A 14,991-nucleotide genomic window follows, 5' to 3' on the forward strand; every position below is an offset into this window, starting at 1 on the left:
TGAAAGTAGATGGGCCATATACTAGAAGAAAATATGTCCAGGCTAAAGTCGGGGGACCTCACTCAAGAAGGAAATATGCAACTAGGCCGAATAGGGTGACAGCGGGGTATAAGAAAGAATTGTGTTGCAGGCTGCAGTTCGCGGCGTCCTTTGGCAGTGAGGGCTCCAACGAACTGACTGATAAAATCAATACTTTTAACCAAGCAATTTCCAAGGGTAAAAACTAGGCACGTTTCTTATTACATAGAGAGCGACCTATCGGTGAAGTCCAGAGTGAGAGCGTGCGGTGCGGTGCAGCTGTCAATACTCGAGATGTTGCTGCTGGCAAGTCTCCAGCGACATTGGCCAAGAAAACTAGAAAATCTGTGCTGAGAAGAACACGATCAATAGAGCGCAGGAGGAACGTCTCTTGTTTAGTCAGACAAGGCAGTTGAAGAGCAGTCTCCAGCGCAGTCACGAAAAATAACCAATAACCGGGTGAGTGCTGCTTTGAAACTTGCGAAGGAAAGTTTGAAGTTGAGAACTTACGATCTGCAACAAGTGCAGGGACAGAACGAGGAGGTGCAGAATCTACCGAAGGGGATGCTGGCCACGCCGTAAAAAAGGCAATCTCCCTACTTAATGGGATTTCAAGTAAGATACATGTTTTACAATTTTATCGTATTGAATGGAGCACTGCATCGATAATGTGATTGACTGGTTTCGTATGCAAGCTAGCCTGCCTCAACATGCTAGGTATAGCTAGCTAGCCCACTAGCATTTAAGCTAACTAGCTGGCTTGTAATCAGTACCGCTCACTCTGGCGCTAACTCCACTTGTGGCAATGAATGACACGTCACTGTTGAGGCAAGCTCAGCTATTGCTTCTGAAATGTCTGTTACATTGTCGACCAAAATTACATTATGAATGCTGTGCTCCACGCAGTCTGCATTTCTAGCTTCCCAGGAGACAGTTGATGACTAGCAGGCATTTATTTCACATGGCTAGATAGCTTTAAAGTTGCATGAATTTGTATTAATGCATTGAGAAGTCTGTAGAGGTAATTCAGCTTTGACCAATCAACCCATGAAAAGCGATCTAGTTAACTTTTATGACGTTTGAGCCTGATTTTCAATCGATTGTAACTGATGTACGCTAGATTTCCAATTAATCTCCACGTTATTTATGCTAAAACTGAGTTGAAGTCTGTATAAACCCTGGATGATTGACAGGGGGCGCTGTATTGAAGCCACCTCACAGCCATCTTGGCACAACTCTACAATGTCTCCTTTTCTGACACGTTTATTCTATTACACCTTAATGCATACTTTTAAATTATATTATGTGAGCTAAACATAAAAACAAAATTTATTTAAAAAATAAATATATTTTATTAGAGTGCTAATGTTACTGTCCCCACTACAACAAAAATACGTATGTCATTTTGTCCTTGAAACAGTTAATTGAAATAATATAGAATTCCGTTAATTCCTATGGAGGGCTGCTTCTCCTGGAGTGCCAATATGGCCAACTGGTTACTTCATAGCATCAACCGGTTGCTGCATAGCATCAGCAATCCAGGGTTTATATGTCGTTGGTTGAAGTAGATGCATTTTCAGACTACTTAGCTGATAGGTTGCAACTCAATAGTGGTAATTTACTTCCTCCCCTCGTCTCCTTTCCTTCCTTCATCTCCGGTTTCCCCCCTTGTCTCCTTCCCTTAATTTGCACTGACGTCAAAAAACTGGACAAGTGTAGGCCTTTTCCTGTTCTAAATATTCTAGTGAAGTTAAATGAAGGAGAGGAGTCAAGGAGAGGAAGCCAGTTGAAACTATTGAGATACACCCATAGTTGGCTTAAAATAACTTAGATCAACTGACGGTGTTCATCTCCGCTTCCAGATATTGATAGGAGTCCCATTGTTACACGCCATCGCCCCAAACCCCCTCTCAGCTCGCCATCCTGTCCACAGCGGTCAGTCAGGAGAGTGGCCAAAACCTTGTGCTGCGCCCTGTGTGGAGAAATTAAATACACGCCCCCTAAGAGAAGGAAGCTGACCAGGGTTGAGCCAGTTGGAGTGACAGGCAGAGGCAGGGCCAGCGTCCTCAGCAGAGTAGTAGGGCTTGAGCAGCCTAAGGTCAGGGTTAAAACCAGGAAGAATTTCACCTCCACCATTAAGGCCCCCAAGAAGCTGGTGATCTGGATAGGGAGGTACCCCAAGGTCAAGCTCTGCGATGTAGCTCAAGTATGTGACGTCTCGGTTGGGGTCTTTTCCTGTCTGCTGCCGGCCCAACTCCTGACTTCCAAAGTAGTGCATTGTTTCAAGTGGGACTATCGGAGAAAAGTTGGTCTGTTAGGGCCTAGTTGTTGCAGCAGAGGGAGCCATGGGAGTGAGACGACCTGGGAGCGCATTAGTAGAAAGAAGTTGCATCACTGTTCTCAGTGTGGGAAGAATGGTCAGCTTTTGACGCAGACTGAAATTCACCAGTGCATGCACACGGGGGCGCACAGATTGACTGAGTCAAATCGTTCTGCATCTCTCGCTGCCTCGGATCGTGGGATGTCTGAAGCCTCCACCAATGGTTTTGCTTGTCTCTCACTAGGTAAGCAGCAGGTGAGCAGGGGGTCAAGCGGGGCTGGAACGCATGACAGAGGCATTCTTGAAGACTCTGGAACAGGAAGTGATGACGTAGAAACAGGAAAGCCAGTCGCTAAGAGGATGAGATTGGGTTATGTCCACGGACACCTAATGGAGAAAAAACATTCTAGTCCAAGTGAACCAGAACTGGATCCTGGGATAGCTATTGCTTCCCTTGAAGACAGAGGGACGTGGTCTGAGATGCCATGTGACGTCCCGCCGCATTTACACACAAGTCATGTCAGTCGTAGTCATAGCAACGTTACAGATGCTCCTGTGAGATCGCACCACTTTATGACACAGGATGGAGGCTGGAGGGGAGGGCCTGGGGGAGGTGACAGGTCACTGGAGTCCCCTGCCAACGGGACGCTGTCTCCCTGGTCCGTGGAGAACGGAGTGGGAGTAGACCACCCCTCTGACAGCGACACTGAGGACCAAGACCTGTTCTCCTGTCGTAGAGTGGTGGCCTACATCAAGAGGCTGCATCTGTCCTGTGCACGCACCTACCTCTCCTGGCCCTTCCCCAAACCTGATTCTGCACAATCACTCTCTGTGACATCATCAGTCCTCAACGCAAATGGACCACTGACACCCCCAGCGGAGTCTGTGTCATCAGCTGTGGGCTGTGTTAATGGAGCCTTGGTGAACGGATATGGAGACTCACTGGTGAGGGCTGAGAGAACCAGAGTTCTCACCTCTCACTGTACACTCACTGAATACAGTCCACAGACAAGCTACCAGGTCTATGCTCATAGGAATGGGATGAAGGGAGAGGGAAACATGATGGAAGAGAAAGACATGAGCAATGGAAGAGAAGGAGGAGAAGAGGATGAGAGCGTGACCCAGTGTTCACTCTCTCCTGACACTTCAAGCAAGGTGTACCCATCTCATCCTCTCTGTCACAAGAAGCCACAGTCCCAACTCCGAACTAGGGGTCTCCATTGCAACAAAGCTTCCATCTCCCCTCCACCTAAAGCTCCCACCATCTCCACCCTCCTCACCCCACCCAATAACCACAGTGAAACTGATCCAATTCTTTCAGTTTCCTCCAACCTTTCTCAAACTGACACAGACACTGTTTCTTGCCTCTCTCCACGCAAAACTGACTCTGTCTCAACCTTCCCTCCAGCTAAAGTCAGTGGCGGCGGTGAGACAGCCTCCACCCCCACTCCTATAGGCGTCGGTAGTGACATAGCCACTGCCGCCTTTCTGCTGTTCTCATCTGCATCCCAAAACATAGAGACATCCCCACCACCCTCCTCCCCTCGGAGGAAGGATGAAGGTGAGTCTATGTTCAATGCAACCTCCTCCCCATCAGCTGTGGACAGTAAGACAGACACGTCTCACTCAGACTCCTTTCACTCAGCAGAGTCATCCCCTCTTCCACCAGATTTCTCCTGTCTTTCAGCTGAATCCTCCTTTCTCTCATCCAGCTCCTCACTTCTGCCTCAAGAAAAAAGAAAGGCAGAGGGAGTGGAGGTGCAGAGCAGAGAGGGAGATGAAATGAAAGGAGAGGCGTCTGCGAGTGGAGAACTGAAGGTTTTGGTTTTACCAGGCAGTGAGTCCTCCAGTCCAGAGAAGCAGGAGCAGAAGCGTCCAGAGCAGAAGAGCACACAGGGGGTCTCGTCGCTTGGCAACCCTAAAGAGGGAGAGGCTGTGGTGGCCACGATCAGTAACCTCGCCCCTGGGATTCTTGGAGGTCAAACACCAATGCTGTGCATAACACGCCTGATGCTGCAAACACAGAGCTACTCAGAAGAGGATGATGACTTTGTAGACCAGAAAGAGAAGTTGTCCTGTGCAGTAGGTGTTGGAACACAGGCCCAGGCATCCTCCACTGATGAAGATGATGGTACATGTGGTGAAGAGGGGCAATCACAGTCTTATGGAGATAGGACACTAGAGCCTGTTAGAACCCAGCCCTGTATTGGTGAAGATGATGTCGATCATCATAATCAGTCCACCTCCTGTATTAAGGTCACGTCTGAGAACCAGGAAGCCGGCACTCCTTCCTCTTCCGGGTCACACACTCGACACCAGGAAGTAGAAGTTAGGGCAGGGTCAAAAGTCAAGCTGGCTAGTGACCCCAAAGCTCACTTCTTGGATGAGTTCACAGCCTACGAGCAGGACATCCTGCTTGTGGATGTTCTCCTGGATGACCCAGAGCTGTTTGGCAGCTTGCCTCAGGACAGTGAACCCATGCTGGGGTCAACCAGGGGACGAAGGGCCCCTAGAGCCAGAACCACCATTGGGGCAGGGAGAGCCCTACTACTCACGGGTGCAGGTCCCTCATGGGCCACTGAGAAAAGGTATGATCGTTTTAAGTTTGAATTTGTTAGCTACCTCTTATGCAGGACTTTGAAAATGCTCTCTCTCTGTTTTGTCTTCTAGCTCCACCACGGATACAGATGGGCCTGGTTTTAAGACTGACCAGAGAAGAATTATCCACTTTAAAGGTTTGTGCCTCTGAAAGGGTGTGTGTGTGTGTGTGTGTGTGTGTGTACACACACACACAGTCACAATATAAACTATGGAAAGACTGAAAACCAACTAGTGTGAAATTCTGATAAATCTATTTTTGTCGGTCAATAATGACCTTTTAATATGAGATGATAGTGTAAACCTGTTGTAATGTGTGTGTTGTGTTTAGATGAGGAGAGTGCAGGACGATCTTGGAGACCTGTTGCCAGCTCCAACCCTAAGCCTGCCCTGGTCCACAGCAACAGCTGGCCCCCTACTGTCCACGCGTTACATCCAGACCAGGTCAGCTCATAGCATCACAATCACTTTATTCACCAAGTACATTTACCAATGTGCAGAATTTGACTCAGTGAATAGGTGCTGCCAGCAATAGACATTGTATTAACAGATTACAAACACATAGTCAGGATACAGAATATGCAGTATAAGCTGACTTGCACTATGGTGAGGATCTACAATTTACAGATCTATATATGCAGAGAGAGAGATGCTCATAGCATAAACCATGATTGAGGAAACAAACTGCTTTTGAATAAGTACAATTGTGACATTGCTGTATTGTGTGTTTGAGCAGGGTGGAACTGACTACAACTACAGTCCTATGAAGGCAGAGATCTCTGAGAGGTATATTACTTCCACTGACTAATACAATACACCATGTAGGCCTACTCCAACACTACACCTCTACTGCTCTGTCTGCAGTAGTACTGTTCATCAAGACCTCCTTTCATACCACTGCACTTCTATCAGAGAGATGATGATGTTTGAGAAGGGTAGTGGTGGCAATGATGGTTCAGGGGTGAAGGAGAATGATGATTAAGTTGTGTTGCAGGGCCCAGGCCATCCAGTCTCTGAACTCATTTAAGAGCACACTGCCTTATCTGATGACTGGAGACTCCTGGTGCAACGGTGAGGGGGAAGACACACAACATCCACAATACATAATGAAAACTTGTATCTGTACAGCTTTGATGTGACTCATGTCGTTCCACAGGACATACAACCTCATGTAAAGACCCAGCGGCAGCAGACACCGGCCCTCAAAGACAATTTGACAGTGTAACTACCTCATAATAAAACTACTTATATTTGTCTTTATACAAATATACTTTTATGAATTGTCCTAGTTATCCATAAAAAAACAAACAGATTTGATGAATTCCCTCTCTCCTCCCTCCTCTCCTCCATTCCCTCTCTCCTCCCTCAGTATTGCAAGTACTATTTCAGCATGTCGGACTGTTTCCATAAGACCTGTTGGTTCCTCCATGTGCCCAAGAGAGGAGACGAGAAGGTAGGCTGCTACTGCCTCCAACAACCACCTGGGTCCTCTTCATTAGGGTGCACCGTAGCAAAAACATTTAGCTATGGAAAATAAATTGAGCTGTAGTCCAAATTGGTAGCACTGCTGATGTAGCAAGCACCCTCTGCTTGTGGTTAAGAACTTGATCTTTGATAATGTTCATGTCAAGTGGAAGGCTTAATGGATATGATGGTGTCTGTTGGTTGACCTGTGAATTCTTTCCATGTGAAGATTGCTGAGCGCTATGTCTTGACTATTTCATGCGTTTTATTTTCTTTTAGTTCTGTGTGGAGACGGTGCTGAGGTTTGTCAGGTCTTCCAACCCTGTCTGTCTGCAGAGGGCAGGTTAGTGTGTTTTGATTAAATTGTAGTGCTGATTGCTCCTCAGACATATCTGACTGAGGTAGATGCATGAACAACACAGATGGATGGTTCTTTGACACGCTTCACTCTCCTGCTCTCGCTTACGGTCCGTGTCCCTTCTCTCTCCTTTCACACCTCCGTCCACCTCTCCCTTCAGTGTCAGTGTTTACGTCGTACTACCAGTTCAGTCGTCCAGGTGTCTACCACACCCCTCTGGTCCTGAATTCTCTCCTGGCCGCTCTGCTCAAAGCTGGCTTTCTGTCTGACATCATCACGGTGCTGCAGGTCAGCACCGCCCACAACATACTGGTACGAACACACACAAACTACACACACACACTGCTGCTACTCTGTTTATTATCCATCCTGATTGCGTAGTCACTTTTACCCCAAACCTACATGTACATAGTACCTCAACTACCTCGTACCCCTGCACATTGACTCGGTGCCGGTACTCCTTGTATTGTTTATAGCCTCATTGTAATTTTGTGTTACTATTTCTGTTAAAGATGTTAGAATTTGTCTTACTTTTGACCTCTGCATTGTAGGGAAAGGGCTAATAAGTAAGCATTTCACTGTAAAGTCCACACCTGTTGTATTCGGCACGTGGCAAAGTTTGATTTGATTCTCTGTTGTGACACGGATTATTATGTTGGGCCTCTCAAGTAGAGGTCTTCATGGACCTGGGGATTTCCCACCTGGACCCAATATGCAAAAATAAATAAATTATAGAATCCCGTTCCGAAAAGACCCAAAGACAACTAGGCCAGTTCCGCGTAGACCTGGTCTGGTCCAGACACGGTCTGATTTGATTGAGGGAAGCAGCAGCAAAGTATATTTGTTAGCTACTTTAATAACCAGAGATGGTAATGTGCGAGGGAGACACGCTCTAGCAGGCGACGGAGGGGCCTTGCTGTGTGTGTACACAGGGAGCGAGGAGGAGGGAGAGCAACCAACCAAGCTGAGTCACGCTAGTAAAATAACTGAGTGTATTTATCATCCAATATGATTAAGTAGTACCTGTCTTGGCTGCATCAAACTGAGAAAGCAAGTTGGCTAATTTAGCTAGTATGGCTAATTGAGGCTGCATGTGCTTTTCTCCCTGTCCTACCGTTAAAAACAACACCTCCATTTAGATTAGGTAGCAGCCTACCTGTTGACTCGTTTGTGGCATAATAGTTTCATTTAAGTCAACAATTGCCTTTGATTACATAATCTCCTTACTTGCTTTGCAGCATGCGGAGGCTCTGACTATAGCGCCGTTTTGATGACTTGTGATTGGCTGACAAGCTACTTGCGCCACTGCATAGGCTATTCGCGTTGAGCAGTGGTGACATACTGTTAATATTTTATCAGCAACTCTCTGTCCATCGCCATTGTAATCTACTGTGAAGCCAAAATGTTCCCAAACTGGAGATTTAAACTATGATGGAGGATCGACCCCCACCACTCGCCATCGTTCAGTACTAGTTCCTGGCAGCGCTTCACAAAAGGAATGTGCCAGTTAAGGTTATAATTTGACTGTCCCTCTCCCCCATCTAGCCCAGTCCAGCGTTTCTCCTGGCTCTGTTTGACTATGTGGGAGAGAGAGACCAATCCATCTTACCTGAACTCATTCAACTCACCTCTAAGGTACTAAGGTGTATGTGTCTCTGTCAGTGGAGGATTGTGTGATAAGCTATAGGGAGGAAAGGCTCATTGTAATGGCTGGAATGGAATAAATTGAATGGTATCAAACATATAGAAACTTTGTTTTGACTTCATTCCATTTATTCTAGTCATTACAATGAGCCTTTTGTCCTATAGCTCCTCCCACCAGCCTCCTCTGGTGTGTGTGCACTGAAGCTGACTTGTTGTTTGTCAGTTTTATTTGTTTTAAGTAAAGCGTGTGACCCTGCTGATCTAAATGGTGTGAGTTCAGATGGTGGATGCAGGCTTGGGGTTAAATGTGGACCAATGTGAGCGTGTCCTACACATGTTCCTTCAGTCGCCACAATACCACCCAGCAGACTCACCTGAGAATTACACAACTAAACCTGGCAACCACAGGTGAGTCATCTTACACACACCTTCGGGTCAGTCCTGTACCTGGCAACCCAAGCCTGTTTTAGGAGCTGTTTTGGTACTGGCTGAGAAACCCATGGGTGCGTTCAATTCGATTCAACTACGTTGCGTGATGGTTTGTACTGAAAGTGACGTTTCCCCAAAACGGTGTGCACCCTTCTTCAAAAGTCTTTGAGGCACGTTTGGTGGGGTGTGGCGAGGTGTCGCAAGATCAATATAAACTAAGTAGCCTTCGGCTCATAGGAGAAGATCTCCTGTTTCTGTAGCATGAAACCGCTTGTTGTACAAGTACACCCTCTGGACAGGATGTTAGTCTGCTCAATGTGGGTGTGGCAATGAGAAATGGCAAAACTCGTGCATTATACGATCTCTAGGCCGCCATATAATCATACTGTTATTGAACTTGGTCGTACAGTACTGTTTCTGTTGATTTTAACATTGCACATTGTTTTTTCGTACTGATCGCAGCCCATGTTTTTATCTTGTCATTGGTGTTGGTTGATTGGCTGTTTGACTTGTCCATCACTCCAGGTCGATGAACACCGACGCTCCCACTCCTGAAGCGCTGAGTCTGGCCCATGCTCTCGTGGAGGTGAGGTATTTTCTCCTAGTTCTGTTGCTTGTTTGATCTAAATGTAATCATTTTGGCACATTTCTCTCTCTCCTTCCTTTCCCTCCTTCTAGTTGTGTTCCCAGCAGGAGGACTGGGGGAGGTTGGGTGTAGTCTTCCGCTCCATATGCCACTCCCACAGAAGCCTTGTCGACTTACAGCACTTCAGCGGCTGCGTTGCCATAGCGCTGCTCGAGGGGGACAAAGACAGACTGGCCCTGCCCTTCGCCTCCTTCACTGAGACAGGTGAGACACTACAGAGATAGACAGGTCTTTGAGCATTGATAATGAATGAATGAATAAGTGTGTATTAGTTTGTTGTTTCTGTTTCAGTGTACCAGGAGACCTAGGACTGGGATGATATTATACTGAACAAAAATATAAACACAACATGCAGTGTTGGTTTCATGAGCTGAAATAAAAGATCCCAGAAATGTTCCAAATGCACAAAAAATGGATTTCTCCAATTGCTGTGAACATCACATCCATGTTAGTGAACATTTGGCATAGGAGAAGATAATCCATCCACCTAACAGGTGTGGCATATTAAAAAGCATGTTCATTACACAGGTGCACCTTGTGCTGGGGACAATAAAAGGCCACTTTAAAATGTACAATTTTAACACGGCACAATGCCACAGATATCTCAAGTTTTGAGGGTGTGTGCAATTGTCATGCTGACTGCAGGAATGTCCACCAGAACTGTTGCTATAGAATTGAATGTTTATTTCTCTATATAAGCTGCCTCCAGCGTCGTTTTAGAGATTTTCCAGTACGTCCAACTGGTCTCACAATCACAGACCACGTGTAACCACGCCAGCCCAGGACCTCCACATCCGGCTTCTTCACCTGCGGGATCGTCTGAGACCAACCACCCGAACAGCTGATGAAACTAAGGAGAATTTCTGTCTGTAAAAAAACGCCCTTTTGTGGGGAATAACGTATTCTGATTGGCTGGTCCTGGCTCCCAAGTGGGTGGGCCTATGCCAACCCATGGCTGTGCCCCTTCCCAGTCATGTGAACTCCATAGATTAGGGCCTAATGTAATGATTTCAATTGACTGATTTCCTTATGAACTGTAACTCAGTAAAATTGTTAATTGTTGTGTTTTTATAGTTTTCTTCTCTGTTCCAGTGTACCAGGAGACAGAGGACTGGGATGATGGTCTGATCAAGAGCTTCTTGGGGAGAATAGGAGTCTCTCTGATGTTCAGATACCACAAGACACAACAATGGGCCAAGGTAACTGTGTTTCTCTCTCTCACACTGGATCAAAGGCTGGTGTAGCTGATGTGGTCTGTAATATTGGTGTGTATGCGAGTCTGATGCAGGTCGTATGTGTTCTCTCTCTGTCTGTGAAGGGCCGGAGGCTGGTGGATGTGTTATCCAGGTTAAAGGTAAACTACTCCACTCTGAAGGGACTGTTCGGTAACGAGGATGGAGCTTCTCGCTGTCACCTGATCACAATAGCTACAGAACTTTTCCTTAGGAGCGACAGTGTTGAGGGGGCACTCAATACACTCCGAGGTAACGAATGCACTGTCTCACACTCACACACTCCAATGTAAACATGTAACACACACACACACAGGAAACCAAGTTTCAAGTGATTGAACAAGGTATGTGTTTGATATTTGAGACCTCTGGTGTGTCTTGTAGATAACGAGTGGTTCCTGAGTTCGTGTGTGTGGCCGTGTTCGGTGGAGGACGTAGCGGAGAGAACAACTGTTCTGGTTCGACTGGCTGAGATAACATCCCACAGAGACACACTGGAGGTCCTCACTAACCTGCCTGGTCTTAAGGAACCTGCAGGTACACACCCCAACTGTCTCACCAACCTACACTACTGGTAAAAAGCTTTGGAACACCTACTCATTCAAGGGTTTTTATTTTGACTATTTTCTATATTATAGAATAATAGTGAAGACATAAACACACATGGAATGATCTAGTAACCAAATAAGTGTTTTAAAATTCTAAATATATTTGACGTTCTTCAAATAGCCACCCGTTGCCTTGACAGCTTTGCACTCTTGGCATTCTCTCAACCAGCTTCACCTGGAATGCTTTTCCAACAGTCTTGAAGGAGTTCCCATATATGCTGAGCACTTTGCTGCTTTTCCTTCACTCTGCGGTCCAACTCATCCCAAAACATCTCAATTGGGTTGAGGTCGGGTGATTGTGGAGCCCAGGTTATCTGATGCAGCACCATCACTCCTTTATCTTGGCCAGGTCGCAGTTGTAAATGAGCACTTGTTCTCAACTAGCCTACCTGGTTAAATAAAGGTGAAATAAATACAAAATCACTCTCCTTGGTCAACTTGCCCTTACACAGCCTGAAGTTGTTGGGTCATTGTCCTGTGGAAGAAAAAAAAAGATATTCCCACTAAGCCCAAATAAATCAGTGTCCCCAGCAGAGCACCCCCACACCACCTCCATGCTTTACGGTGGGAAATACACATGCCGGGATCATCCGTTCAGCCACACAGCATCTGTTTTGGCAGTTGGCACCAAAAATCTCCTATTAGGACTCCAGACCAAAGGAAAGATATCCACGGGTCTAATGTCCATTGCTTGTGTTTCTTGGACCAAGCAAGTCTCTTCTTCTTATTGGTATCATTAAGTAGTGGTTTCTTTGCAGCAATTTGACACCGTCTCCTCTGAACAGTTGTTGTCTGTTACTTGAACACCTGACACATTTATTTGGGCTGTAATTTCTGAGGCTGGTAACTCTAATGAACTTGTCCTCTGCAGCAGAGGTAACACTGGGTCTTCCATTCTTGTGGCGGTCCTCATGAGAGCCAGTTTCATCATAGCCCTGGATGGTTTTTGCGTCTGCACTTTCAGCGTTCTTGAAATGTTTTATATTGACTGACGTTCATGTCTTAGTAATGGACTGTCATTTTCTCTTTCCTTACTTGGTCTTTTACCAAGGAGGGCTGTCTTCTGTATACCACCCCTACCATGTCACAACACAAGTGATTGGCTCAAACGCATTAAAGGAAATAAATTCCAGAAATGTAACTTTTAACATGGCATACCTGTTAATTGAAATGCATTCCAGGTGACCACCTCATGAAGCTGGTTGAGCGAATGCCAAGTGTGCAAAGCTGTCATCAAGGCAAAGGGTGGCTACTTTGAAGAATCTCAAATATAAAATATATTTTGATGTAAAAAAAAAAATCATTTTTTTTGGTTACTACATGATTCTTTACATGATTCCATGTGCTATTTCATAGTTTTGATATCTCCACTATTATTCTACAATGGAGAAAAAAAAGAAAAAAAAACGCTTGAATGAGTAGGTGTTCTTAAACTTTTGACTGGTAGTGTATTTGGCCCAAAAGGTACCAGTGAGTTGCATATTTATTTATGATGTTACTAACCGTGTGTGTGTGTGTGACCCTCCCCCAGACCTAGCAGACATCTCCATATACGGCTGTCTGTTCAACAGTCACCTCAAGTCATGTGTCGACAGACAAACTGTGACTGTGGCCTCAGACACGCTGGGTTTCATGTTGTCTAAGAGCCTGGCTGTGGACCCTCCTCTGCTGCACACTCTGCTGCACAAACTGGGCAAGCAAAACATCTGGCTACGGGCCAGAGCTCTCTTCAAACGTGAGTCCATTACTTACTAGATAATAAAACATGCTTATCTATCAAAAATAAGATTGGTATTTTTTTTATTAGGAAACACTGTAGTTTGAGAGCGACGTGTGTGTTTCAGAGGCCCTGTGTCTAGGCTATTACCCTGGTGTGAAGTCCGTGCCAGGCTCTCTAGCACTGACCGTTCCCTGTTCCCTGGGGGAGATGGAGATAGCTCTGGCCTTTGAGATGGTCCTCACCTTCAATGCTACAGCCATCCTCAACACAACAGGCACACCACAGTCCATCATCATCACACTCAAGAGGTGTGTGTGCGTGCGCGCATACATGCGTTTTCCTGTAGGACTGGAGACTGAAAGTGAATGTCTACTACTGGCAGTTGACTATACATACTAATGGTTCTCTCGCCCTCTACAGAACAGGGGACCGTGAGAGTGAGTACTTGGCGGCAGGCAGTCGCCTCCTCTCGGCAGCGATTGTCCCCAACCCTAAACTGACCGTCCACTATACAGCGGTCAACTCCTGTCAGGAACAGCTGTTCACGGTCGACACACACACCGCACGCCGCTGGCTCCGACACAACCACACCTGGGCCAACGAGGTCTGGACACATTCCTAAAAATAAAAGCGTTCCCATCCTGGGAATACCAGGAAGGTTTGGAACAGGACAAGGTTGTACTGAACACTTCCATGGCCGTGTGTGAGACACTCTTCGAAGTTTAACCTGCAGCATCTAGACTTTACAGGCTGATCTGATCAAGGGATTTATATCAAGAAAAGACTATCAGAACTGCATATAATTGTTTGAGTTTTTTACTAAACTTAATTGTATGTTGAGTTTTTCATTGTAAGTCGTTTTAATTTAAAGGAAATGTTGAATGGAGGCGAGAAAGTACGAAGAACTTTCCAAGTTTGTTTGGCTTTGACTAGATTTTGTTTGAAAAATGTGGTTTATTTGAAAGTTCTCTAATTTTAGCTTGATTTAGCTTAATTGTCTTTAAACACTTTTTGTTGCACAGTTCTGAGGCACTTGAACAATTTTTGAATTTTACTGTTTTGTAAGAAATTAAAAAAAGATGAAAGAATGTCGGTATTGAACTGGGTACCAATTCATACTTGACTACAAGGTTTGTTTCAGAAAATGTTTATTTTCCTTAGCATTTGTTTCTAGGCAGATTTAAAAGCCTAAAATGTATTATTTTGTCAGTCAGCTCTTTCAGTATTGCTACATTTTAATGGAATAAATTCACAACAGTACTATTATTATTGTAAAGAAAGCAAGCGTGTCCCAAAACTATGATCTCACTGATTTTGAGACACAGACATTTTGATCCCAGTTAACCTAATGGTCTAACCTAATTTACGATTTCCCTGATTTCTTTACATTCCTATTTGTTTCCTTTTCCAGTGCAAAATCATTCAATTTTTCTCATTCTTCAAAGTGATTGTCGAGAACCTGGTTCTAAGTCTATCGCCGGTTCTAGCGATGAACAGTATTTCAGCATCTTCTACTGTAGATATGTTTGGTTGTGTAAAACACATTGTTTTCTGGAACAACAGTCTAGAAGCTTCTATTTAGTTTTAGTCTTATTTTGTATTTCTTAATGGAAAAATAAACTACTACTGACTGACTTATGTTTTTGTGTGTATTATCAATAATGTGTTCGTGTGGCTCTTGCCTGGCTTATCCATCCACATCACTCTAGACAAACTGATGTCCACGAGGAGTCTGGTTTTGCCTCCATCTCCTACAATTTTTAAAATGTGAACATATTCTGAGTGTTCTGATTGGTCCCAGAAACTGACGGGCTGGGCCAGAGCCAGCCTATTTGACGACGACCTTATCAATTTTGATACTCTTGATTTGTTAGAGATGAGCCAATCGCTGAACGTATGTTGCAGTCTTTAATAGAACAGCGGAATTCAATTCAGGGTGAGTCATCAGGCAAGA

The 14,991-nt window shown here is 45.2% G+C and overlaps 1 protein-coding gene across 1 annotated transcript; it reads left to right on the top strand.

The window, feature by feature from the left end:
- The first annotated feature begins 6,097 nt into the window (after positions 1-6,097).
- Positions 6,098-14,671, top strand: LOC139372699 (testis and ovary specific TOPAZ 1). Its single transcript, XM_071112488.1, has 14 exons — positions 6,098-6,157; positions 6,306-6,389; positions 6,680-6,743; positions 6,919-7,070; positions 8,304-8,393; positions 8,683-8,810; positions 9,357-9,417; positions 9,510-9,681; positions 10,570-10,676; positions 10,796-10,961; positions 11,094-11,246; positions 12,849-13,052; positions 13,162-13,345; positions 13,458-14,671. The coding sequence occupies exons 2-14, from the start codon at positions 6,327-6,329 to the stop codon at positions 13,657-13,659; spliced, it is 1,746 nt and encodes a 581-aa protein (XP_070968589.1). The 5' UTR covers positions 6,098-6,157; positions 6,306-6,326; the 3' UTR covers positions 13,660-14,671.
- The last annotated feature ends 320 nt before the right edge of the window (positions 14,672-14,991 follow it).

Source organism: Oncorhynchus clarkii, chromosome 18 (assembly GCF_045791955.1).
Source record: "Oncorhynchus clarkii lewisi isolate Uvic-CL-2024 chromosome 18, UVic_Ocla_1.0, whole genome shotgun sequence".
In the NCBI taxonomy this organism is placed as follows: domain Eukaryota; kingdom Metazoa; phylum Chordata; class Actinopteri; order Salmoniformes; family Salmonidae; genus Oncorhynchus; species Oncorhynchus clarkii.

Bases quoted from the DNA above. Each gene is read 5' to 3' on its own strand.
- LOC139372699 (XM_071112488.1), top strand. From the start codon at position 6,327: ATGTCGGACTGTTTCCATAAGACCTGTTGGTTCCTCCATGTGCCCAAG. The intron at 7,071-8,303 runs GTACGAACACAC...TCCCCCATCTAG, and splicing joins GCACCGCCCACAACATACTG to CCCAGTCCAGCGTTTCTCCT. The intron at 9,682-10,569 runs GTGAGACACTAC...TCTCTGTTCCAG, and splicing joins CGCCTCCTTCACTGAGACAG to TGTACCAGGAGACAGAGGAC.